The sequence below is a fragment of the Molossus molossus genome, unplaced genomic scaffold (assembly GCF_014108415.1).
Source record: "Molossus molossus isolate mMolMol1 unplaced genomic scaffold, mMolMol1.p scaffold_m16_p_3, whole genome shotgun sequence".
Lineage (NCBI taxonomy): Eukaryota > Metazoa > Chordata > Mammalia > Chiroptera > Molossidae > Molossus > Molossus molossus.
The window spans coordinates 129,543,715-129,568,973 of record NW_023425366.1 but is presented as its reverse complement, the minus strand read 5'-3'; the positions used below and the strand labels follow the sequence as shown (position 1 = coordinate 129,568,973).

General features: G+C 55.1%; 1 protein-coding gene across 8 annotated transcripts in view; it reads left to right on the top strand.

The window, feature by feature from the left end:
- EEF2K (eukaryotic elongation factor 2 kinase) overlaps window positions 1-25,259 on the top strand; it is a 53,747-nt gene that overhangs the window by 11,925 nt on the left and 16,563 nt on the right. For 5 of the 8 annotated variants that reach the window (XM_036278752.1, XM_036278757.1, XM_036278754.1 and 2 more), the window contains exons 2-10: window positions 3,877-4,189; window positions 13,977-14,077; window positions 17,872-17,932; window positions 19,027-19,064; window positions 19,580-19,751; window positions 22,598-22,744; window positions 23,029-23,161; window positions 23,328-23,455; window positions 24,693-24,885. In XM_036278752.1, coding sequence (XP_036134645.1) covers window positions 3,944-4,189; window positions 13,977-14,077; window positions 17,872-17,932; window positions 19,027-19,064; window positions 19,580-19,751; window positions 22,598-22,744; window positions 23,029-23,161; window positions 23,328-23,455; window positions 24,693-24,885 — 1,219 coding nt within the window. In that variant the 5' untranslated portion in view covers window positions 3,877-3,943. The remainder of the gene's footprint in view (window positions 1-3,876; window positions 4,190-13,976; window positions 14,078-17,871; window positions 17,933-19,026; window positions 19,065-19,579; window positions 19,752-22,597; window positions 22,745-23,028; window positions 23,162-23,327; window positions 23,456-24,692; window positions 24,886-25,259) is intronic. The other 3 variants (XM_036278753.1, XM_036278755.1, XM_036278758.1) reach the window with 3 other exon arrangements.

Below are 25,259 nucleotides of genomic sequence, written 5' to 3'. Positions count from 1 at the left end.
TGGTTAACTGAGCCAGGGGAGGAGATGGGCACAGGGGCTGGGTTGTCTTTTTATTGATAAGTTATATGAGGGGTGTGTGTGTGTGTGTGTGTGTATATATATATATATAAAAAATATGTTTTTATTGTTTTTAGAGAGAGAGAGGAAGGGAGAGAGAGACAGAAACATTGATGTGAGAGAGAAACAAAGATCAGCTGCCTCCTGCACACCCTCCACTGGGGATTGAGCCCACAACCTGGGCATGTGCCCTGACTGGGAATTGAACTAGGATCTCTCAATCCATGGAATGACATTCAATCCACTGAGCCACACTGGTTGTGCAGTTATATGAGTTCTTTATTTAATCCCTTATCAGATACATGATTTGCAAAAGTTTTTTCCCATTCTGTAAGTTTTTTCTTCCCTCTCTTTATGGTGTCCTTTGAACCACAAGCATTTTTAATTTTGATCGTATCCAGTTTATCTATTCTTTTTAGCTTGTGCTTTTTGTGTTATTTCTAAGAATTCTTACTTCTAAGAATTCTTTGCTCCTAACCCAAGGCCCCAAAGATTTTTCTCCTGTATTTTCTTTGAGAGAGTTTTAGATTTTATATTAAAATATTTGATCAATTTGAGTAAATTTTTATGTATAGTGTGAGGAAGGAGTTCAATTTGATTATTTTCCAGTGTGTATCTACTCATCCCCATTGAATGGTCTTGGTAACCTTGTCAAAAGTTAGTTGGCTGTAAATGTGAGGTTTCATTTATGGACTCGCAGTTGCGTTCCATTTGTTCTATTGATTTCTGTCTCTGTCCTTAGGCCATTCCCTGTCATCTTGATTACTGTAGCTTGTTTTTGAATTCAGGAAGTGTAACTCTTCCAACTTCGCTTTTTTCAAAATTGTTTTGGCTATTCTAGGTCCCTTAAATTTCCACGTGAACTTTAGGACCTGTTTGTCAGTTTCTTCAAAGTAGCCAGCTGGGATTTTGACAGTGATTGGGTTGAGCCTATAGATCAATTGGGGGAATATAGTCGTTTTAGCAATATTAAATCTTCTGATCTATGAACGCAGGCTGTCTTTCCATTTATTTACGTCTTCTTTAATTTCTTTGGACATGTTTTGTTTTCATTGTATAAGTCGTGCTGTTGTTTTGTTAGGTGCACTTGTTTTCTTAACTACATTATTGGATTGTTCATTGCTAGTGTATAGAAATATTGTAGGATTTTGTATCCTACAACTTTGGTAAACTCTTTTCTTTTTTTTTTTTAATCCTCACCTGAGGACATTTTTCCATTCTTCGTTCAGGTAGAGTGGGGGGGAGAGAGAGGAAGAGAGAGAGAGAGAGAAACATCAACGTGAAAGGGACACATCGAGTGGCTGCCACCCGCACAACAGACCAGGGCCGGGGACAAACTGCAACCGAGGTACATGCCCTTAGCGGGAACCGAACCCGGGTCTCTCTGGACCGCAGGCCGACGCTCTAACCGCTGAGCCAAACCGGCCAGGGCGATAAACTCTTTCTTGAGTCTCTCTGCATGTCTGTGTGTATCCAGAGCTCCCATTGCGACAGCCAGGCTGCCGTTCCTGGTGTAGAGCAGGCCTCCATTGATGAGTCTTGGGCTGTTACTGAGAACACCCTGATGGCCACTCATTCATCCCAGGGACATGAATTGAGTCCGCACTCTGCCAGGCACTGAGACACAGACAGTAACTGAGTAAATGAGATGATTTCAGCTTGGGAAAATGAAAATCTATGAAGAAAGTAAAACAGGCTATGTGATAGGGGAGTGACGGTATGCGTTTGAGAGGGGTTCTTGGTTTATTTTCAATAATTTAAAAATATATATTTTTATTTATTTTTTTGAGAGAGAGAGAGGAAGGGAGAGAGACAGAAATATTGCTATGAGAGAGAAACATTGATCCGCTGCCTCCTGCACGCCCTTGGCATGGGTCCTGACTGGGAATCAATCTGGACCTCTCAGTCCATGGGACAATGCTCAACCCACTGAGCCACACTGCCCAGGCAATTTTAAATAATTTTTTATGTTTCAGTTACAGTAGACATTATATAATTTGCAATGTGATCTCCCTGATAAATCTAGGGCCCACCTGGCCCCATACGTAGTCATTTAATATTATTGACTATATTCCTTGTGATGTACTTTACATCCCCATGACTATTCTGTAACTACCAATTTGTACTTCCTTTTTTTTTTTGGTACGTGCCCCTACCGGGAACCAAACCTGGGGCTCTCTAGTCCGCAGGCCGACGCGCCAACCGCTGGGCCAAACCAGCCAGGACACCAATTTGTACTTCCTAACCCCTTCACCTTTTTTACACATCCCCCCAGCACCCCTCCCGTCTGGCAACTGTCAAAATATTCTCTGTATGTGAGTTTGTTTCATTTTTGTTTGTTTATTTTGTTCTTTACATTCCACATGTAAATGAAATCATGTGACATTTGTCTTTCTCTGTCTGACTTACTTCACTTAGCATAATACCCTCTAGATCCATCCATGTTGTCGCATATGGTAAGATTTCATTCTTTTTTATGGCTGAGTAATATTCCACTGTATGTATGTACCACCACTGTTTGTCCATTTGTCTGTTGATGGGCACTTGGGCTGCTTCCATATCTTGGCTATTGTACATAATGCTGCTGCGATGGGCATAACCATGCACGTATCTTTTTGAATTATTGTTTTGGCTTTCTGCTGATAAATACCCAGAAGTGGGATTGCTGGGTCATAAGGTTGTTCTATTTTTAATTTTTGGAGAAATGAGGAGGGTTCTTTGAATTGAGGAGGCAGAGAACGTTTTTCTAGAAGTGTGACGTTTGAGCTGGGATGCAGATGAGAAAGAACTCAGTGTTGGAAGATTAGGAAGGCTGTTCCTGGCACAAGGAGCAGCAAGTACAAAGGCCCTGAGGTGGGAGTGGGTTCCCCATGCTCACGGAGTGTGAAGAAGGCCAGTGTGCTTGGGGATCTTCCACACTGGAGGGAAATGGGCGGAGGCTGAAACTCAAGCCTTGTGACCCTAAAGACGTTTAGATTTTATCAAGAATGTGTAAAGAAGCTGAGGGAGGGGATAAGCAGGAGAGCCACTTGATCTAAATGTCCTAAAAAGATCACTCAAGTGTCTTAAAGAAGCATTTAGTTTTGCCCTGGCCGATTTGCTCAGTGGTTAGAGCACTGGCCCGCAGACCAAAGAGTCGCGGGATCAGTTCCAGTCAAGGGCACATACCTTGGTTGCGGATGGGTCCCCGGCCCTGATCGGGGTCATGCAGGAGGCAACCAGTCGATGTGTCCCTCTCACATCAGTGTTTCTCTCTCTCTCTATTCCTCCCTCCCACTCTATCTGAAGCTAAATGGGAAAATATCCTTGAGTGAGGATTTAAAAAAAAAAAAGCGTTTCATTTCCCTGCCATGTTTGTGCTTTTTTTTTTTCCTCACCCGAGGATATTTTTCCATTTTTTGTACAGATAGAGTGGGAGGGAGAGAGAGGAAGGGAGAGAGAGAGAGAAACATCGACGTGAAGGGACACATCGAGTGGCTGCCACCCACACAACCAACCAGGGCCGGGGACAAACTCCAACCGAAGTACGCGCCCTTAGCGGGAACCGAACCCGGGTCTCTCCGGACTGCAGGCCGACGCTCTAACCGCTGAGCCAAACTGGCCAGGGCTCTCTGCCATGTTTTGAGCACTGAGTTCTTGGAAGTAGAATTCCTGGGTCACCAAGTCTGTGCACGTGAAGTGTCCCTGCTTGCTGAGTGCCTCCCCAAAAGATCGCTGCAGTTTTCAGTCCAAGGGCGCCAGCCCGTCACCGGGGCATTCAGATGAGGTGCCAGTGAGCCCCCAGCCCCAGCACCCACTCTCTTGCTTCCCCTTTTGCAGGGCCATCCCCGCAGCATCTGCTCAGGAACTCTGGCTGTGCCTTGGGTACAACGGGCACCCTGGGAGCATGGCAGACGAAGACCTCATATTTCGCCTGGAAGGCGTTGATGGAGGCCCAGCCTCCGGGCCCGGCCACGGCGGGGACTGTGATGCAGACAGCGACGACGAGGAGGGCTACTTCATCTGCCCGCTCACCGATGACCCCGGGGCACACCAGAACGGCAGCCCCTCGGTTAATAACTACTGCAGCAACCTAGTGAAAAGGGAGCAGTACAGTTTCAGTGCGTCCCCGGGGGGCTCCTTCAATTTTAAGGTGAGTGGACCCCTGCCCCCTCTGCCCCAGCCCAGGCCACCTACCGGACAGACGGTCGGTCGTCGCAGTCGGAGTCTCTGGCTGGGTCTTTCCTGTGTTTCCAGATGGGGCAGCGACTCTGGGGCTGAGTCTGTCTGTTAAGCTGATTGTCAGTTTGAGCAAGTTCATTACTGTCGACCAGTGTTTTCCCATCAGCGCCCCGGACCCTGTTCTGACCAACCGTGACCAGCTCTTTGGGAAATAGAAGAGACTAGAAAATGTTGGAGGGCACTACAAATTGTACAGATCTTATTTTGGGGAATATACGTATACACACCTTCGCACATGTAAATGTGATCAGCTTAGCTTCTTTTGATGGGCCAGTTAAATATTTTTATTTCACCCTGATGTGTGGGAATGGGGTCCAGGGATGAGGTGTAAAAGGTCGTCCTTCACGTTGGTTGTGGTAAAAAAAGCCACTGCTTGGGGTTGGGCATCCCTCTTCTGGATTGAGGAAAGGGTCGATGTTTTGTTAGGGATTTGTGTTCATATCGTGGCAAAACTTGTATAAAGGGAAAGATTATTGGACTTTTGTATAACTGGTGGTGAAAAAATTTCTAATGCAAAATATTGCTGTTATTTATTTATTTATATCCTCACCTAAGGACATTATTTTTTTGCATTCATCTTCAGATAGAGCGGGAGGGAGAGAGAAACATCAATGTGAGAGAGACACATCGAGTGGCTGCCACCTACACAACCCCAATCAGGGCTGGGACAAACTGCAACCGAGATACTTGCCCTTAGTGGGAACCGAACCCGGGACTCTGGCCACAGTCTGACACTGTAGCCGCTGAGCCAAACCGGCCAGGGCTGTTGTCCTTATTTAATTTAATCCTCAAAAACAGGTATAATGCCTCATAGGCAAAATGCATATTACGATTAGGGATTTGAAATTAGAATAATTTTTTCTAACTTCAGAATTAATCTGTTTTTAGAAAGCTAATAATTCTAGTTCTTGGACAGTTGGATATTTTTTCCTTTCAGGGTCAGAATTCTAGTTTGAGTCCCTCTGGGACAGGCCGTTCCAGAAATAACCTTGTGGGTCCCCTCTGAGGTTGGGAGGCCACGGAAGGGTCAGGTTGTGGCTTGGCCCACTGTCCTGTCTTACAGAGACTTCTGAAGCCCACACCCAGCCCGTGGGAAGGGCGGAGAGCTGTCCAGCTAGCCTCCCGTCTGTTCACTGTGGGTCAGGAAGTCAGGAGGACACTCGGATCCCTGTGGCATCCTGTCCCAGATGGGGCTGGAGGGGCTCGTGAAACAGAACCAGCCACGCTGGCTCACGGGAAAAGGGGAATTTATTGTAGCAGTCAGGGTGTTTCTTGGGAGCCAGGGGTAGAAGTGATGTCTGGCTCTCAGGGAACAGATTCAGGAACCAGAAGGCAGAAGGACTGTCTGTCTCTCGTCTCTCAATCTGCTCATTCTTTTTTTGTTGTTGTTAATCCTCACCCAAGGATATTTTTCCATGGATTTTTAGACAGAGTGGAAGGGAGAGAGAGAGAGAGAAACATCAATGTGAGAAAGACACATCAACTGGTTGCCTCCTGCACAACCCCCACTCGGCTAGGGATTGAACCTGCAACCCAGGTACATGCTATTGACGGGAATCAATCCAAGACCCTTCGGTCTGCAGGCTGATGCTCTAACCGCTGCTCTAAACCAACCAAGGCTCTTTTGTTTTTAATTGATATTTTTAGAGAGAGAGAAACATCAATTTGTTTTCTACTTATTTAAGCACTCGGTTGATTCTTGTATGTGCCCTGATCGGGGATCGAGCCTGGTGCATTGGGACGACGTGCTAACCAGCTGATCCCGGCCAGGGCTCCTCTGCCTAGTCCCTTATTCTTCCCTGCCTGCCAGTCTGCACCGTGAGGAGTGGGCCCCACAGCCATGGTGCCCTCGGCACAGAGGGCACCACATGTATGAGAGATTTGACCCTCTGCAGTCCCAGTTTCAGGGTGGGCGTGGTAGGGAGTCTGGTCAGCCTGGTCTGGGCAGCATCCTCCATCTCTGATACAGTCAGTCCGGCCAGGGCTTGGGGTGCGGGTCAGGGGTCACAGAAGAGGGGCTGTTTCCAGGGCAAGAGGATCCTGGTGGTCTCCGGGGGGCAGACCCAGGAGAGGCTCCCGCCACAGCTGCCTGTTCTCAGGAAACAGGGGTCTGGTGAGGGGCCTTCTAGCAGAAGGGTCTCAGGTACGGATGAACACAGTCTCTGACCACCAAAACACAGACCAAGTGACGCGGAGAAGGGGTTTGTCTGCAGGTGTGACTGTAGAGTGTGAGCTTCGTGAGGGCAGGACGCTGGGGCCTGGTCAGGTCACCCCAGAGCCTAGGGCCATGCTGCGCACACAGCAGGTGCATGATTGGAATCGGAGGCGATGGTGGGATGCGAGCTCACTTCACCGTCGTGCTGCCTCTCCAGGGTGCGGCAGAAACCCGTGGGCCACTGGACGGCGGATGCTAAAGTGAAATATTTATGGCTCAGACGGCAGTTCCACCACCTCCACGATTCACCCTCAGCCAGTGTTCTCAGGCGGGTGCTGTGCGCAGGGCCCCACTGCGTCCACCCGTCCACCGGCGCTGCCCGCGGTGCTTCTGCAGTGCCACACGGACCCTGTGCCGACACGTTTCATTTCTTTTGGGTAAACGCTTAGGTGTGGAATTGCTGGTCATATGGTCACATTGTACGTCTTGTCCTTGTTCCTTTTGTGAAAGAGCAGGAACAAGCGTGGGTTTGAGTTCTGGGTCTGCTGGCTTGCAAGCAGGTCTCCTTGCTCTTGGGGCCTCGCGACCTCACCAGCGGACTGGGAACTTTCCTCCTGCCGTCCGCCCGAATGAGGTCGCAGGCTTCCGTCTGGGCGAGGGCTCCCGGGCAAGGGCGGCAGGCCGCCCGCTGGCCCATGCCTCCCTGTCCTTCCCTCCGCCTTCCCCTCCTGTCCGCTGTAGCCACAGCTCGGAGTCCCCCTGGTTGGGGCGGGATCAGCTGCCGCTTCTATTTTCGATAAAGATTTTGTGAGGATTTTCAGCTTTGTTTCTTTTATTCATTTTATTGACTATAGAAGTAATTCATGTTCCTTGCAGAAAACAGAATTGCAGATATAATTGCTAATTAAGGTTGTAGTGCATATTTCAGACTTTTATATATTTCAGTATAAATTCAGGCCCCAGTCACTAACTAGGGACTTATTACCGTAACAGGACTGTGCCCTATATGCCCTTGTCACCGGTGTCCTCGGCGGCACACAAGCTGGTGCGTGTCCTCACGTCAGTAAACGTGGCTCTGGCTCCTCGCTGCGATGGCTGCAGGAGGCCCACGGCGTGGATATGCCGCTGTTTCTTTAACGTTTGCTCTGGTGGGGACTTAGACCCCTCCAGTTTTGCTGCTATGTTCGGTGCTGGGTTTCTTAGAAATTGCACGAACCCCGTAAACGCATGTGGCCGGAATGGGGCAGCCACACAGCACTGTTGGTCTCTGCCCACCTGGAGTGACTGTGCTTCCTCATTTCTTGTATTGCCCTTGGGTGTGGTTCACTGCCCGTGGGGCAGGGGGGGCTGACGTGGAGCCACAGCTCTTAAAGTCTACAAGTGATGATGGAAAAACATACTTTATCGCATCCACTCGGTGAGTGTAACAGTAGGTGTTTGCAGAAGGCCTCGGGGAGCCCACTGGTGCTTCCTCGTGTAAGATCTGGAGGCCTTGGTTGCTGTGATGGTGATAAGAACAGTGATGTAAAAACAGCAGCCCTGCCTGGCTGTGTGGCTCAGTGGACTGAGTGTCGTCCCATGGACTGAGGGGTCCTGGTTTGATTCCTGGTCAGGGCACTTGCCCAGGCTGTGGGCTCGATCCCCAGTAGGGGGCGTGCAGGAGGCGGCCGATTGATATTTCTATCTCCCTCTCCCTTCCTCTCTCTCTCAAAAATCAATAAAAACATATTTAAAAAAAGAAAGCAGACACAACATCCTATATGCCAAAGAAATTGCAAACACATTACTCCCACATCCAACCTCCCTCCTAGCATAACCCAGGAAATTTATTTTATTATTTCTACTACATTTCTATTTTGTGTTGTCCAGCTCTGAAGAACCAAATTCTTTCTGTTCTCTAGACAAGGTTCCGTTTCTCTTTCTGTGGAACCCCCAGACCCTTGTGCTGTGCAAGGTTCCGTGGCCCCTCCACGGCTGAGTTAGGCCAGTTACAGCCGGCAGGGCCTGGAGGGTCGTCCACCAGTGACCTTGACAAACTCTGATGCACACGCGATTCCTAAGACATTCTCAAAGCCAACAAATCAAACGGTGCAGAGAAAACCGAAGCCTCCCTGATCTACCTCGAGTCCTCTTCTGCTCCCAGAGAGAACCGTGGTGCCCTTTTGGTGTGAGTCACTTCTCAGACCTCTTTCAAACCATTTGTGTATAAATACACTTTTATGTATTTGTCTACAGACACACACACACCCTTAGGATCTACAGTAGCGAATTGTGGGTTTCTGCCACTGCTAAATGGGGTCATACTATTGGCATTATGTAGCAACTTGCTTTCCCCTAAACAGTAAGTGTTAGGTGGCCCATGTCGGCACCTTGAGCTTTTAACGGCTCTGCACAAGCACAGTCTGTGTGGCTCACCGGCAGGGTGCGTTCTGAGAGGGCCTCGTTGGGCGGATTTGCCGCCGTATGAACATCAGAGTCCACCTACAGCACCCCAGTGGGGCGGCGGCTACACACCTGTGCGGCATGTAATGCCCTGGGACTGTGGGCAGGGCACCCGTTGAGCACCTACCGCGAAGGGGCCCTCAGGACTGGAAGCTGAGCGGGAGTCCGCGTGGAGGCCCAGCTGCCGCGGGCCACCCTGAACTCGCAATGCAGCATGAGGCTAAGTCAAGCACAAGAGGAAAGGGTGCATTCAAGGGGTGCGGTGAACACTGTTTATAAGTGGAAAGTGAAATAACAGTACGTAGTGTAGTATGGAAAATACATACACGAGCAACACAGGCGTCTGGTGGTTCTCGAGCACCGCGGTGTTGTGAGGGCTGCATCACTAGGCTGCAGGAATTTTCAGCTCGTTGGATCTTATGGGACTGCTGTTGACCAAAAGGTGGTTGAGCACCAAGTGCGTGACCTCATCTCCCTGTGGACAGGCAGAGTGCTCGGAGTGCTGCACCGTCACATAGCCTCGTAAGTGCTGACCCGCTCACCTGAGACACGGCGTGATAGGAATGGCTGGGCCGCCGGTCATGGGGAAGGTTCAGAACCAGTACTGGCTCTGCCTGCCCCCGCCGCCTGCCCCCGCCGCCTGCGTGGGGTCTGAGGGGTGTCACTTCCCAGGTGTCCATATATACTTATTTTCCTAACCTGATGGGTAAAATAGCATACCTGTGATCTCAGCTCGGGCAGGGCTCACCTGTAGTGAGCACTGTGACCTGAGTGAGCCACTATTTCTGGTGGGAACATCACTACCCCAGGTTTGGTGCAGGAAGAAAGTCGACCACTAGCAGTGAAACTCTCTTCCCTGTTGTTTATAAACAAGGAAATGGATGTCCCAACAGCTGGTCAGCAGTGGGTGGGAGCCCAGACCAAGGACCCAGTCTGAGTACAAGACGTTGTACACTGTGTTTAAAAACGTAGGTGCGTTGAGCCCGTCTGTTGCCAGCAAGGCGTGGCATGTGTCTTTTTCTGGGTTTTGGAAAAAAGGTAAGTTTGATGCTGTAAAATAACACTCGAATTCTAAAATTCATTTCTCCGTGACTGTTTTTGGTTGGGCCACAGCCTCCAGCCAGGAGGTGACTTCTGTGGGTTCTCACTGTGGGATGTGGGGGCCCCTGTCCCTGGTGCCTTAGGGAGCGTCGGCGTCACCGGGAGAGAGGTGCAGTTGCTCAGAAGGGCTGGACCGGCGGGGCAGGTGGCGGACGAGAGGACTAGCACATTTCGTGAAGTACAGACATTCAGAAACTCCCTCAGTGGTAAACAGTCGGCTGCAGGACTATTTATAATAGGGAAAACCAGTGTTGAGCTCAGTCCACCTGTGGCAAACCATCAGTGAGGGGCTCAGTGATGAGGAGCCCGTACCATAGATGGTTACGCCAACTACCTTGTGAATTCACAACGTCATGTTTGTGTTAAAAAATTTACACTTGGTCTCTGCAAAAGGCTGAGAAGCGATGTGTTAAAAATTTTAAGTCATTTGTTCGCTGCCTCTTAGAGTATAACTTAGAAGAAACTTTTTGGAGGAAAACTCCAAATATGTCCATTTTAAACATGATCCAGCAATTACTCTGCTAAGAGGCTTGTCTCACTATGATCCTGTCCTCCACAGGTGCACAGAGGGCCACTCACACGAGCGAGGATGCTCACTGGTGCACAGAGGGTCACTCACACGAGGACGCCCACAGGTGCACAGAGGGCCACTCACACGAGGACGCTCACAGGTGCACAGAGGGTCACTCACACGAGGACACCCACAGGTGCACAGAGGGCCACTCACACGAGGACGCTCACAGGTGCACAGAGGGTCACTCACACGAGGACACCCACAGGTGCACAGAGGGCCACTCACACGAGCGAGGATGCTCACTGGTGCACAGAGGGTCACTCACACGAGGACGCCCACAGGTGCACAGAGGGCCACTCACACGAGGACGCTCACTGGTGCACAGAGGGTCACTCACACGAGGACGCTCACAGGTGCACAGAGGGTCACTCACACGAGGACGCTCACTGGTGCACAGAGGGTCACTCACACGAGGACGCTCACAGGTGCACAGAGGGTCAGTCACACGAGGACGCTCACAGGTGCACAGAGGGCCACTCACACGAGCGAGGACGCTCACTGGTGCACAGAGGGCCACTCACACGAGCGAGGACGCTCACAGGTGCACAGAGGGTCACTCACACAAGGACGCTCACAGGTGCACAGAGGGTCAGTCACACGAGGACGCTCACAGGTGCACAGAGGGTCAGTCACACGAGGACGCTCACAGGTGCACAGAGGGTCAGTCACACGAGGACGCTCACAGGTGCATAGAGGGTCAGTCACACGAGGACGCTCACAGGTGCACAGAGGGCCACTCACACGAGCGAGGACACTCACTGGTGCACAGAGGGTCACTCACACGAGCGAGGACGCTCACTGGTACACAGAGGGTCAGTCACACGAGGACGCTCACAGGTGCACAGAGGGTCACTCACACGAGGACGCTCACAGGTGCACAGAGGGTCACTCACACGAGCGAGGACGCTCACAGGTGCACAGAGGGTCACTCACACGAGCGAGGACGCTCACTGGTACACAGAGGGTCACTCACACGAGGACGCTCACAGGTGCACAGAGGGTCAGTCACATGAGGACGCTCACAGGTGCACAGAGGGCCACTCACACGAGCGAGGACGCTCACTGGTACACAGAGGGTCACTCACACGAGGACGCTCACAGGTGCACAGAGGGTCAGTCACACGAGGACGCTCACAGGTGCACAGAGGGCCACTCACACGAGCGAGGACGCTCACACGAGGACGCTCACAGGTGCACAGAGGGCCACTCACACGAGCGAGGACGCTCACTGGTGCACAGAGGGTCACTCACACAAGGACGCTCACAGGTGCACAGAGGGCCACTCACACAAGGACGCTCACAGGTGCACAGAGGGCCACTCACACGAGCGAGGACGCTCACTGGTGCACAGAGGGTCACTCACACAAGGACGCTCACAGGTGCACAGAGGGTCAGTCACACGAGGACGCTCACAGGTGCACAGAGGGTCAGTCACACGAGGACGCTCACAGGTGCACAGAGGGTCAGTCACACGAGGACGCTCACAGGTACACAGAGGGCCACTCACACGAGCGAGGACGCTCACTGGTGCACAGAGGGTCACTCACACAAGGACGCCCACAGGCGCAGAGGGTCACTCACACGAGGACGCCCACAGGTGCAGAGGGTCACTCACAGAGGCTCACAGGTGCACAGAGGGCCACTCACACGAGCGAGGATGCTCACTGGTGCACAGAGGGTCACTCACACGAGGACGCTCACAGGTGCACAGAGGGTCACTCACACGAGCGAGGATGCTCACTGGTACACAGAGGGTCACTCACAGAAGGACGCCCACAGGCACAGAGGGTCACTCACACGAGGACGCTCACAGGTGCACAGAGGGCCACTCACACGAGCGAGGACGCTCACAGGTGCACAGAGGGTCACTCACACGAGGACGCTCACAGGTGCACAGAGGGTCACTCACACGAGGACACCCACAGGCGCAGAGGGTCACTCACACGAGGACGCCCACAGGCGCAGAGGGTCACTCACACGAGGACACCCACAGGTGCAGAGGGCCCTCACACGAGGACGCCCACAGGTGCAGAGGGTCACTCACACGAGGACACCCACAGGTGCAGAGGGTCACTCACACGAGGATGCTCACTGGTGCACAGAGGGTCACTCACACGAGGACGCCACTGCAGCACTGTTTGAGCCGGGAATGCTGAGAGGGTCCAGCCACGCGTGAACTGATGGAGAAGTGCCTCCAGGTGCTGCATATGACTGTGTACCTTACAACCATGTGGGAAATGAGGCCCACCCAGCCTGTCTGTCCCTGTGATGCGGAAGGACACCCTCGGCTGTGCTAAGTCAGACGCAGACAGACCGTCCAGGGTACTCAGATCCGTGTGTGCAAGGGGCGCGTGTCTGCACCGGCAGCGCGGCTGGCGGAGGATGGGGTTAGGAAGGAATCCGCTTCCCAGTTCAGAGCTCTGCAGCCTGCAGTCTTACACACAGAAGCAGGTCTGCACTTGGAATCAGGAAAAACTCAAGATCGTGAAATCCAAGTACCAAGTCCCATTCACCCATGCTCCTGAAAGGTGTGCATTATACCGACGGTGTCATTGATGCTTATAAAAAGTGCGTGTGGTTCTGGCCAATTTGGCTCAGCAGTTAGAGCATCAGCCCACAGACCAGAATTGCAGGTTCGATTCCGGTCAAGGGCATGTATCTCAGTTGCGATTCGTCCCTGGCCCTGGTCGGTGTCATGCGGGAGGCAGCCAGTTGATGTGTCCCTCTCACATCAATGTTTCTCTCTCTCTCCCTTTCTCTCTCCCTTTCTCTCCCAGTCTCTCGCTCCTACTCTATCTGAAGATAAATAGAAAAATATCGCCCTGGCCGGTTTGGCTCAGCGGTTGGAGCGTCCACCTGCGGTCCGGAGAGGCCCGGGTTCGGTTCCCGCTAAGGGCATGTACCTCGGTTGCAGTTTGTCCCCGGCCCTGGTTGGTCGTGCGGGTGGCAGCCACTCGATGTGTCCCTTCACGTCGATGTTTCTCTCTCTCTCTCTTCCTCTCTCTCCCTCCCACTCTGTCTGTACAAAAAAATGGAAAAATGTCCTCGGATGAGGATTAAAAAAGAAAAATATCATTGGGTGAGGATTAAAATATATATATATATTTGTCTGTCTGAAGGGGGGGGGTGTCTCCTTTTCATTCTCAGCTTCGATGACAAGAAGTGGTGTGTGTTTTCCTACGCATATTATGCTTCTTCTTTGGTCTTGCAGTTCAAACATGTTACTTCTGCCCGGGAGGGCTTTGCCCATGAGCAGATAGGGTCTTTTGGGGACTGTTCCTAAAAGGGTAGTTGATGAGACTGTGTGTCTCTCGCTGATGCTGTCTGCCTACCCAGAGGGGGACCCCCGGGGAAATCCAGGGTTGGAGGCGGCTGGGCCGCCCTGCCCAGAAGCCCCTGGCCTAACACATCCTTTGCCTTCTGCAGGAAGCTTGGAAGCAAGCCATCGAGAAGGCCAAGCACATGCCTGACCCCTGGGCTGAGTTCCACCTGGAGGACATTCCTGCCGAATATGCCACTCGTCACAGGTTAGCAGCTCCCCTGGCTGCACGGCCTCAGGCCTCAGGGAGTCCTTGGGGGTCTGGGTCCCACTCTGCTCACAACCAGTGCACTGCATGCCCTTGGAGGCCAAGGAGAAGGGAATGACAAAAGCACCAGCCGTGTCTGAGTGTGCAGCCAGGGCACTGTGCAGTTTCATGCCCTTCTCACTGTGGTCCTGTAGGGGCCATGTTGACAGGCTGAGCTGCGGTGACAAGTCCCCCGGGGCTTCGTGCAACAAAGTATTCTTTTTATCATATTTCCTTTTTTTATCCTCACTCGAGGATATTTGTCCATTGATTTTTAGATAGAGTGGAAGGGAGAGAGAGAAGGAGGGGGAGAGAGAGAGAAACATTGATGTGAGAGAGACACATTGATCGGTTGCCTCCCACACGGAATCGAACCCGCAACCTTTCGGTCCACAGGCCAACGCTGTAACTGCTGGCCCAAATCGGCCGGGGCAACAAAGGTGTGTGTGGCTCGGGTGAAGGCGGGTGAGAGCGGAGCAGCTCTGCAGGCAGCTCAGGGGCCCCGCTTCCAGCCAGCGGCTGGACAGGTGCCACAGACGGAACAGCCTGCAGGGCAGCACCCCAGCTTCCCAGGGCCTGGGCCCCAGGAAGATTTGCAGAACGGAGCTGGGAGCGGCTAGGTTTCTGGTTTGAAAAGGCAAAGGGAGGGAAGAGTGTTTTCAGGGGATTTCAGGAAGAATGAAAAACAAAACAAAGCAACATAAAACACCGTGGCTAGTACAATAAGAATACGGGCGGTGAGGGCCCTTGCGTGTTGAGTCTTCCGCGTGCCAGGCACTGTTTCGAGCACTCTGTCTGCATTTCGTCCTTAAGGAAAGCCTGAGTAGGAAAGGAGTCCTTGGGACGCCTTTGAGAATCGATGAAGGCCATCTCTGAAAGTCACACACAGGTCTGACTGCTCATACATAACTTTAGAAGACGCAGGCCCTGGCCGGTTTGGCTCAGCGCTTAGAGCGTCGGCCTGCAGTCCAGAAAGACCCAGGTTCGGTTCCTGCTAAGGGCACGTGCCTTGGTTGCAGTTTTTCCCCAGCCCTGGTTAGGTCGTGCGGGTGGCAACCACTCGATGTGTCCCTTTCATGTCAATGTTTCTCTCTCTCTCTCTTCCTCTTTCTCTCACTCTATCTGAACAAAATATCAAAAAATGTCCTCGGTTGAGGATAAAAAAAAAAAGACACGACTCGGGACCTGCCCAGGAGTCTGCCCCTCCCATGACCTCTGTGGACTCTCTAGCCCTGAATGGTCCAAGCCCACCCTCTCAGGTCCCTAATTGCCCCAGGGAGGGAGGAGTTTGCCAACGGTCAGTCCAGTACCTTCAAATCAGTCAGCATTGTGTTTAAATGCAGGTAACAGAAGCTCAGTTTACAGCGGCTTAAAGATAAAGGGGAATGTTTGGTTTACGTACAGGGTGGAGCAAAATTTACACTTGTGAGTACATGAAACACAGAATTTACTCTTGCATTATTATTTATTATTCATTATTGTCTTGTTTTCCATACAAACAACTGTGAACCTGCTTTTGCCCTCCTCTATATGGGCTTCAGGCATGGCTGGTTCTAGATGCTCCAAGGATGCTTTTGGCTTTGACCTCAGACAGACTTTCTTATATCTGTGGCACAGAGGGCCCCTGGAGCTCCACATTTCATCTCACCCAGTGGAAAAGGGTCTTTTCTTTCTCACAGTTTTTAAACCAAAGCTCCATATTTGGCTCTCATTGGCCTGGCTTTGGCTCTATGTCCATCTCTGAACCAGTCATGCACCAGGGAGCATTCTCTGATTGGCCAGGTCTCATCACATGCCACAAGCCAGAGGTTGCTGGGATCAGCCTCACCTGGTCCACATATTCTGAAGATGGAGGACAGGGTTCCCCAAAGGAAAATTGAGGTGCTATTGCCAGAAGGAGGAGAAGTAGATGCAGAAATAGGGGCGCCCTCTCCACCTTTTAGCAGCGTGTTCCTGCTTGTGCCGACCAGGAGATGTTAGAGCCCTGGTGGCCCCCAGGCAGCCAAGGTCAGCATTGTGAGGGCGCCTGCAGGGCAGGGTCTGAGCTCTGCTCCCGCCTGCAAGGGCAGCATGGTGGCTGTCTGGTGAGACACGGCCTCCAGGAGGAAGACCCCGGGCCACACAGGGAGGCCCCTGGGAAAGCAGGACCCACGTGCTGGGCTGGCTCCGTGTGTCCCAGAGCTCGGCGGGGGCTGGGACCAGGGACCAAGCCCAACTGTGTTAGTTCCTAACCACAGTACCAGCCTTTACCTGCCCAGGCTGGGGAGGGTGGCCAGGCATTGCTGGCCAGACCCCAGAGGGTCCACATTGGAGGCTCCCTCCTCGTTTCTGGTTTTGAGCGAGCTCCGATGCAGGCAGCCCTTTGGGTTGGTCCCTGCCCATTGGGTTGTACTCAGCTCGCTTAAGAGCACAGTCCTGGTTGAGCCCATCTGAGTTTGAATCCTGGCAGGTTACTTCACCTTTCTGAGCCTCAGTTTCCCCGTCTGGAAAGTGGGCACAGTAACGTGCCAGTCTCATAGGCTGCTGCACAGGCTGGCTGAAAGTCACGTAAGCAGCCAGCAGGCAGTGACCACTCACGCCTGAGCAGCTCTGACCTCATGTCCGTCCTGAAGGACAGAGAAGATGCTGCCTGCCCCACCCCACCCCCGTGCCTCTCAGTTTTCAGTCTCTCTTGAAGGTGAGGGAAGACTATTTCCCCTACTTTCGGCTCTACATAGTAATAATAATCACTGCTATTATTTACTGAGCACAGTCCCTGGCACGGGCTAGTGGTGAGCCTTTCCCGTCAGGCCTGGGGCAGGCTGTCTCCCCGGCCTCTGCCCATCCTCCTCGGGGAGCTTTCAGGCTCTGAGAAGCTGTTCTCCCGGGGCTGGGCGTGTTCTTGCGTCTGTCCCCACTGAGGTGGGCCAGGGAGGCCTCTGCTGGAGTGGAGAGCACCTCCGCCCTGGGGGACATTGGGGATACACATTTGCTGAGCTGAGGCGCTTCCTGCCAGGCAGACCTGTGTGAGGCTCAGCCAGGCCCAGGGGAGCCGGGCTGGTGGAGGGAGGCTTCCTGGCGAGGGAGAGCCGGGCGTGCATCCAGCCGCCCCTTTCCTGGCTGGGCAGAGGCAGGACCGCCCACCTCCGCCCTCGCTGGACAGCTGCGGAGACACCCAGCGAGCTCGGCCCGGCTGGGCTGCACACAGGTGCCTGGCACGCCACTTGTCATGTAGCCCAGTTACGATAACGACATTTACTTACCTGGTCGCTTCTCCATTGTGCATGTAGTAAGCTCTCCCCCAATGGGCCCCGCAGTGAACAGGCCTGCCTGGGCCTGCCAGGGGGCACCACAGCCCGGGGGCCCGGGGACACCATGGCCCAGGGGGGCACCATGGCCAGGGGACACCACAGCCTGGGGGACACCACGGCCCGGGGGACACCACAGCCTGGGGGACACCACGGCCAGGGGGCACCACGGCCAGGGGGATACCACAGCCCGGGGGGCACCACGGCCTGGGGGAGCCTGCCTGCAGCGCAGCAGTGGGTGCTGAAGGGGCTCGGTGGATGGGGCACCCTGTGTTTGAGGACAGGGAAGGAGGCTAGCACGGGGCTGGGAGGGGAGGAGCCTGTCCACAGACCCCACCCAGAGGTCGGCTGAGCCACTGAGGGGAGGGCTTGATCCGAGGCAGCGGGAGCCCAGAAGGGCCTCTCACCCTTCGCCAGTGACAGGGTTAGGTGACGGGTGCTGCGCCCTGGGGGCTTCTGTGTCTGCAGGTACAACGCTGTCACCGGCCAGTGGCTGGAGGATGACGTCCTGATCAAGATGGCCTCTCAGGTGAGCAGGTGCCCGCCCGGGCAGGGCGGAGCTGACTCCAGTGCCTGTCCCCTCTCCTCCACACCCACTTCGGTTTCGAACTCTGGGGGATTCTTTCTAGTATCGTAGATTTAATTTTTTTAACGTCCTTATTGAGCTAATCACACACCATGCGACACAGCCTTTCGAGGTGTGCGGTTCCGTGTTTTGGTGGGGGCGGAGTTGTGCAGCCAGCGCCGCGGTCCCTTCGGGAACCGCTCGCCGTCCCCAGAGGAGACCCAGGCGGAGCCGTGGCAGCCAGCGCCCCGTCCCTCGGCCACCCGCCCTGGCGCCGCTAAGCTACCTATGTCCCTATACATCTCCCCTCCTGGGCATTTCATATATTCGTCACACATCAGTGTCCTTGGCACTCCTGCCGAGCAGCAGTTGGCCGTAAAGGTTTCCTGGAGGTGCGGGCTCCCCTCACTGAGCCGCAGTGTGGACCGCGCTGGCCGCCGGCCTCTTCCTGCGCAGTGGGGGTGGCGTGGGAGGCTGTCACCACTGGCGCGTTTCCCAGCATGAACCCACGCGTCACAGCACCCAGCTCAAGACACCGCCTGTCCCTGCGCCCTTACCCCTGAGGGTCACGCCGCCCGAGTCCGGTCGCCCTGGCCGGTCTTGCCCATCGTGTAGGTGTGCTCTCAGGACGCTCTGCTCAGCATCTGTCCGTGAGCTTGGCGCCTGTTGCTGGAACCAATACGTCCATTCTCATGGCTGTGCAGTGATTCACCGCGTGAACACATGTGACTTGCTGTGCGGTTGAGGGTTCTGTACAGACGACTGCGCACACTTCCCTTCTCGTGCAGCGTCCTCCCCACCTGCTGCCCCGTGACATCCTCACCCCATGGGGCTTCTGCTCAGCTGGGTGGGGGACGGAACGAGGCTGTCTCTCACCCCACAGCCTCCAGGTTGGAAGTTCTGTCAGGCTTCGGTGCTGGGGTACAGGAGGCAGGGCCAGAGAAGTTAGGGTTGAGATGAGGTCCACGGGGTGGGTGCCATCCCAGGGGAGACCTCCTGACTCAGGGCTGTTTCTGGTGGGCCATGGGGACTGATAACCCTCCATGTGTGTCCTTCAGCCCTTCGGCCGTGGAGCAATGAGGGAGTGCTTCAGGACGTAAGTGACCGCCTGGTGCTCGGGGGCCCTGCCTAGACCCCTGGCTGGGGGAGGACAGAGCATCCCACTCACCTCCACGCTGGTCCTTGCAGGCAAGGGGTGTGGGGCGGGAGACCTTTACCAATGTCGCTGAAGTTCCCTGTATCCCACTCACCTCCGTGCTGGTCCTTGCAGGCAAGGGGTGTGGGGCGGGAGACCTTTACCAATGTCCCTGAAGTTCCCTGTATCCCACTCACCTCCGTGCTGGTCCTTGCAGGCAAGGGGTGTGGGGCGGGAGACCTTTACCAATGTCCCTGAAGTCCCCTGTATCCCACTCACCTCCGTGCTGGTCCTTGGAGGCCAAGGGGTGTAGGGCGGGAGACCTTTACCAATGTCCCTGAAGTCCCCGCCCAGCTCTTTGAAGGGTACAGTGCAGTAGGGGAGCCCCTCCAACCTCCCGCCTCTTGTTCTGAGGACTCAGGGCTGGATCCCCGGGAACCCAAGGCCCAGATGGGCCTACTCTTCCTCTCCCCCAGGAAGAAGCTGTCCAACTTCCTGCACACCCAGCAGTGGAAGGGGGCCTCCAACTACGTGGCAAAGCGGTACATCGAGCCGGTGGACAGGGATGTGTACTTCGAGGATGTACGTCTGCAGATGGAGGCCAAGCTCTGGGGAGAGGAGTATAATCGGCACAAGCCCCCCAAGCAGGTGTGTGGCACCCTCCTCGCCATCTGCCCCCCAAGGCAGCCAGGGCTGGTGCAGGAGACAAGGGCGAGGGCGAAGCCCGTCGCGGGCTCCCTCCTCACGGGCTTAACTGGTAGCTATGACAACCATCGTGTATCAAGCCCAAGGGCCACATGCTGTGTATGCAGAGTTGTTTCTTCCTGAAAACAGGTGCTCAGGTTGGGGGGGTGGGAACGTTCTCATCCCATTTACAAGGTGGGATTTGATAGTCAGGATTTTTGTTTACAAATGACAGAAACCCTAAAAGGGAATTTACTCCATAAAGGAAATGCACTGCCTCATGGGACTGAGAAATGGGGCTGACCTCAGGCACGGCTGGATCCAGGCCCAAGCCGAGGTGGTTGGGAAGTGTCCTCCCTCTCTGGCCTCTGTGTTCCAGCCGGTTGCCGTCACTCCCAGGCAGCTTCTTGGCCTGTGGTGGCCACAGCAGCTGCAGCCTGGCTTTCGTCTCCCCGGTGACGTGGTGAAGGGACAGCAGCTGTTTCCCAGAAGTTCCCTGGAAGTCCCAGAACTGGGCTTCACTGGCTGGGATGCAGTCAGGTGCCTGTCTGCAGTCACCGGAGCAGGGAGGACGTGTGCAGAGTGGGCAGGCCTGCGCCATGGGCCCGTCCTTGGAGCCAGGAATGTGGGTCCCCGAGACAGAGGCTGGCTCCCAAGAAAAAGCAGAAGGAGAAGGGGAATGGATATCTATTCCTAGGGAACCCGGGACCCAAGGGGTGGAGCGCCCTGCCTAGCGGGCAGAAACGGAGCCAAGGCTCTGATCAGGGCTGTCTGAGCCCCGGCCTGGTTGGCTTCACTGGAGCCCCAGGTGCTGAGTGGCTGGAGGCCCCCACGCAGAAGCCCTGTTGCCTGTGGGCATCGAGGCAAGGGCACTCCAGGCCTCTACCAGCCTCAGGTCAGGTCACAGTTCAGCTCTCACTGTCTGAGCACCTGCCAGGTACAAGGAACCTCCTGGGCGCCTCAGGGCAGCACGCTTCCAGGCACCCGGCAGAACACCCCGAGTACCTGCTGTTTGCAGGGCCCGTAACGAGGCCCACGTGAGGTGGACACGACGCCCCGTCTTCACCCTCGGGGCCTTCGACCTCCGTGGTTGGCTGGTCTCTGGCCTGGCCTCCCTCCTCGTCCTTCCTGAGGCCGTGCCTGGTGCCCCAGCCTGCATCCCTGTCCCCACGCCCTGCCTGCTCGGTTCAGGTCTCAGCTCTTAGTGTCGCCTGCTCAGAGACCCCTCAGGCCGTTCTGTCAGTCTGCTTTCTTCCTTTAGAGCAGTTGAGTCTGTTCATCTAGCTCATATTTCAGTAGCCCTTCCCCCAGGCAGGGACTTTGTTCGCTCTGTCCCTAGCACTCGCTAACCGGTGAATTGGCGAAGGCGGAGGCTGTGGGTGTTTCAGGAGCTGGCCTGTCCTGCCCACACCCACCACTGCTTGTCACCCAGTGAGTCCTCAGGCTGAGGTTTCCTGTAGGGAGGGAGCCAGCGTTCGGGGGCGGCTCCGCCTGCCCCTCAGGCTGGTTCTTGGAACAGGCTGAGCTCTGGGCCTCTGGGCCCCTCGGCCTCTGCTGCGGTCTGCCCGTTTCTTTGCGGAACCCTGACCTGGCTCCTTGTGTTGTGGACAGGTCCCTGTGGGACAGATCACACGTTAGAGCTGCAGGTTCCCTGCCCCACTCATACCCAGCATAGGACGTGTGCATTTTCTTCTGTGTACAAAGTTAGCCGTGCACTTGGCGCGACATTCAGCGACTGTGAGTTCCCCCGTTCACGGCCCTGAGTGCACTGCTCTAGAACTGTGTCTGCCGGTGACAGTGACGGCAGCAGACGCAGGCTTTCCTGCTCTGGCAGAGGTCATCCTACTCTACTCTGAGACTCCCATTCCAGGTGAGGAGCCCGAGGCACAGAGCAGGGAAATAAGTCGTCCAGACTCAGTGTTCATGTAAGGCACATGCCAGGTTATTGAACAGACACATATAAACATGTGCTAATGCGAATGAGCTTCTCTCTAACCGTCCCTCGTTAATGTGGGGTGGTGCTCAGGGCAGACTGGTCCCTTGGCTCCTTAAGTCAGAGGCCTGTTTCCTTCTGTCTGTTGCTCTACCATCCTGGGGTTGGGTTGCTCTGGCCCACGGTCAGTTCTTGCTCACTGGCTGATGTCTACCATACAGCTCAGGAAGGGACGGGGGGTGGGGGGGGCAGCTGGAATTACACCGTCCCTGCTGCTCACTTCTCACTGGCTGGGCTGGGTCACATGGCTACACCTAGCTGCAAGGCAAGCTGAGCAGCTGGATGGCTGTGCATCTTGTTAAACTGGGTCTGAACTTGTCCATTTGGACTGTTACAACACAATACCACACACTGGGTGACTTATAAGCAACAGATATTTATTACAGCTTCAGAGGTTGGGAAGTCTAAGATCAAGGTGCCACGGGGTCGCGTTCTGGTGCGGACCCTCTTCCTGGTCCTCGGCCGGCGCCTCTGGCTGTGACCCACACGGCAGAAGGGTCGGAGCTCTGTGGGGTCTGCTCTCAGGGCACTGATCCCATTCACTGGGGCTTCACCCTCATGGCCAGTGACTCCCTCAAAGGCCCACCTCCTAATACCATCACCTTTGAGAGTAAGAGCACAGCACATGCATTCGGGGAGGCGGACACATTCAGGCCCTTGCATGGGCTTACATTGTCAGAGGAAGGGACAGTGGATTCTGGGGACAGTCAGCAGTTGTGCCTCAGAGCCGGTACGCGATGGAGTCCTGGCGGGCTGGCACCTCCCAGCCCCTCTGCTACGGCCTCTGGCCTCCCCCCTGACCCCCGCCCCCCACCAGGTGGACATTGTGCAGATGTGCGTGTTGGAGCTGAAGGAGAGGCCGGGCACACCCCTCTTCCACCTGGAGCACTACATCGAGGGCAAGTACATCAAGTACAACTCCAACTCGGGCTTCGTCCGTGATGACATGCGCCTGACCCCGCAGGTGAGGCCCCTGGGGTGGAGGGTCCCCGTGGGGGGGGTCACCCCCAGAGGCCCTCCAGCCTGTAGAGCATCCCTTTACCCCTTGCCAGTCCTGTCAGCCCCCCTGAGGTCCCTGCCAAATGAAACAGGACCCCTTTCTCTATCTTTTCCTCTAAACAACGCCTCAGGGCGGAGAAGGTCCCGCCCCATGGGCAGAGCTGCCATGCCCCGGTCTCAGAGTGGCGGCTGGCCGATGCCCACACAGCCCACAGCTCTCACCACCCTTTCCTTCCTGTTTCCCCACAGGCCTTCAGCCACTTCACATTTGAGCGTTCCGGCCACCAGCTGATTGTGGTGGACATCCAGGGTGTGGGCGACCTCTACACCGACCCGCAGATCCACACTGAGAAGGGCACTGACTTTGGAGATGGCAACCTAGGTAGATGGGGAAAGCCAGCCCGTTTCCACGGAGACCACACCCCCTCAAATCTCCCAGCTCTTTGTACTCAGGAGAAGCAGGCCGAGTCTGCCTGTGGGCATTGCCAAGGTGGTGGTGGTGGGACCTGGGCGTGGGACGCCCCACGTCAGCGTGGTCCTGTCCGCAGGTGTCCGGGGCATGGCGCTCTTCTTCTACTCCCACGCCTGCAACCGCATCTGCAGGAGCATGGGCCTCGCGCCCTTCGACCTTTCGCCCAGAGAGCAGGACGCCGTGAACCAGAGCACCAGGCTGCTGGTGGGTGCCCGGCGGGAGCCTGTGGGGCTGGGGGCCTCCCGCTGCCGGGGCCAGCGAGCCACGCTGCGCTTGTGACCGTGGCCCAGGCCAGCAGTGGAGCTTCAGGGCCAGAGGAATCTCAGTCCCATCTGCGCCCCTCATCCTCCCACATCAGCACACAAAGCCCTCCTGCGTGCCCCACTAAGCGTCAGGGGTTCTGCTCGATTTGGCCCATTTTTGACCAGAGTGAGACCAGGTGAGCAGAGGTTGGGAGAGAAGTGTGTGTGTGTTGTGTGTCTGGGTGTGCTGACAGGTCACTGAAGTAGACTTGGACCTGGCTGTGTGGGCACCTCGCTGTGTCCAGGGTGTGTGTGGTGTTTGTGTGTGGGGGTGTGTGTCTGGGTGTGCTGACAGGTCACTGAAGTAGACTTGGACCTGGCTGTGTGGGCACCTCGCTGTGTCCAGGGTGTGTGTGGTGTGTGTGTGGGGGGGTGTCTGGGTGTGCTGGCAGGTCACTGAAGTAGACTTGGACCTGGCTGTGTGGGCACCTCGCTGTGTCCAGGGTGTGTGTGGTGTGTGTGTGTTGTGTGTCTGGGTGTGCTGGCAGGTCACTGAAGTAGACTTGGACCTGGCTGTGTGGGCACCTCGCTGTGTCCAGGGTGTGTGTGGTGTGTGTGTGTTGTGTGTCTGGGTGTGCTGGCAGGTCACTGAAGTAGACTTGGACCTGGCTGTGTGGGCACCTCGCTGTGTCCAGGGTGTGTGTGGTGTGTGTGTGTTGTGTGTCTGGGTGTGCTGGCAGGTCACTGAAGTAGACTTGGACCTGGCTGTGTGGGCACCTCGCTGTGTCCAGGGTGTGTGTGGTGTGTGTGTGGGGGGGTGTCTGGGTGTGCTGACAGGTCACTGAAGTAGACTTGGACCTGGCTGTGTGGGCACCTCGCTGTGTCCAGGACGTGCCCACTGCACTCCCGCTGTGTGGACCAGATACAAGAGATGTTGGCAGAGCCCAGCTGGAATTCTGAACAGGAAGTGGCATGTATTCCCCAGCGCAGGGCTGGGCAGTGTGGTCAGCGCTTCGGGGCGTGCTGGCTGGCCGGCTCCTATTCCCAATTCCCCTCACTGATTATTTTCAGGTTTTTCCCTAATCGGGCATGTATAAGAGCCACGGGGCCTCAGAGTCCGGGGCAGCACCAGGTAGCAAGAAGGCCCTCGTTCCCCAGATGGTGCCTGTGTGACATGAGTGTCCCTGCTCATTCTCCAGCAGTCAGCCAAGACCATCTTGAGGGGAACAGAGGAAAAGTGTGGGAGCCCCCGAGTGAGGACCTTCTCTGGGAGCCGGCCACCCCTGCTGCTGCGCCTGTCGGAGAACTCTGGAGACGAGAACATGAGTGACGTGACCGACTCTCTCTCGTCCTCCCCGTCCTCGGCCACTCCGCACAGCCAGAAGCTGGACCGTGAGTGCTGTCCGGTCCCTGGGCCTGGTGCTGGGGGGGCCAGGCGCCAGGTCTGCAGAGCTGCACCGGCTCTCGTTAGCTCTAGAGGGTTAGACACGCTGACCAGAAAGCTGCGCGGCCCGGGGGTTTCACGGGGGCTCTCAGCCAATGCTCCAGGTGCGGCTGGGTGTCTCCTGTGGTGAGAAAACATTTGTCAGTGTGTTTTATGAAACTAGCACACTTGACAAAACACCCAAACAGAAAGCTGTATTGAACCCTCACTTACAAACACGTAGTACAGAAATTCCAAGTAAGGTATGAACAAACGAAGACTGCTGGTACCTTAGGGGACTTGCCTGTCACGGTCACGGTTCTCACAGGAGTCAGGGCGTTCA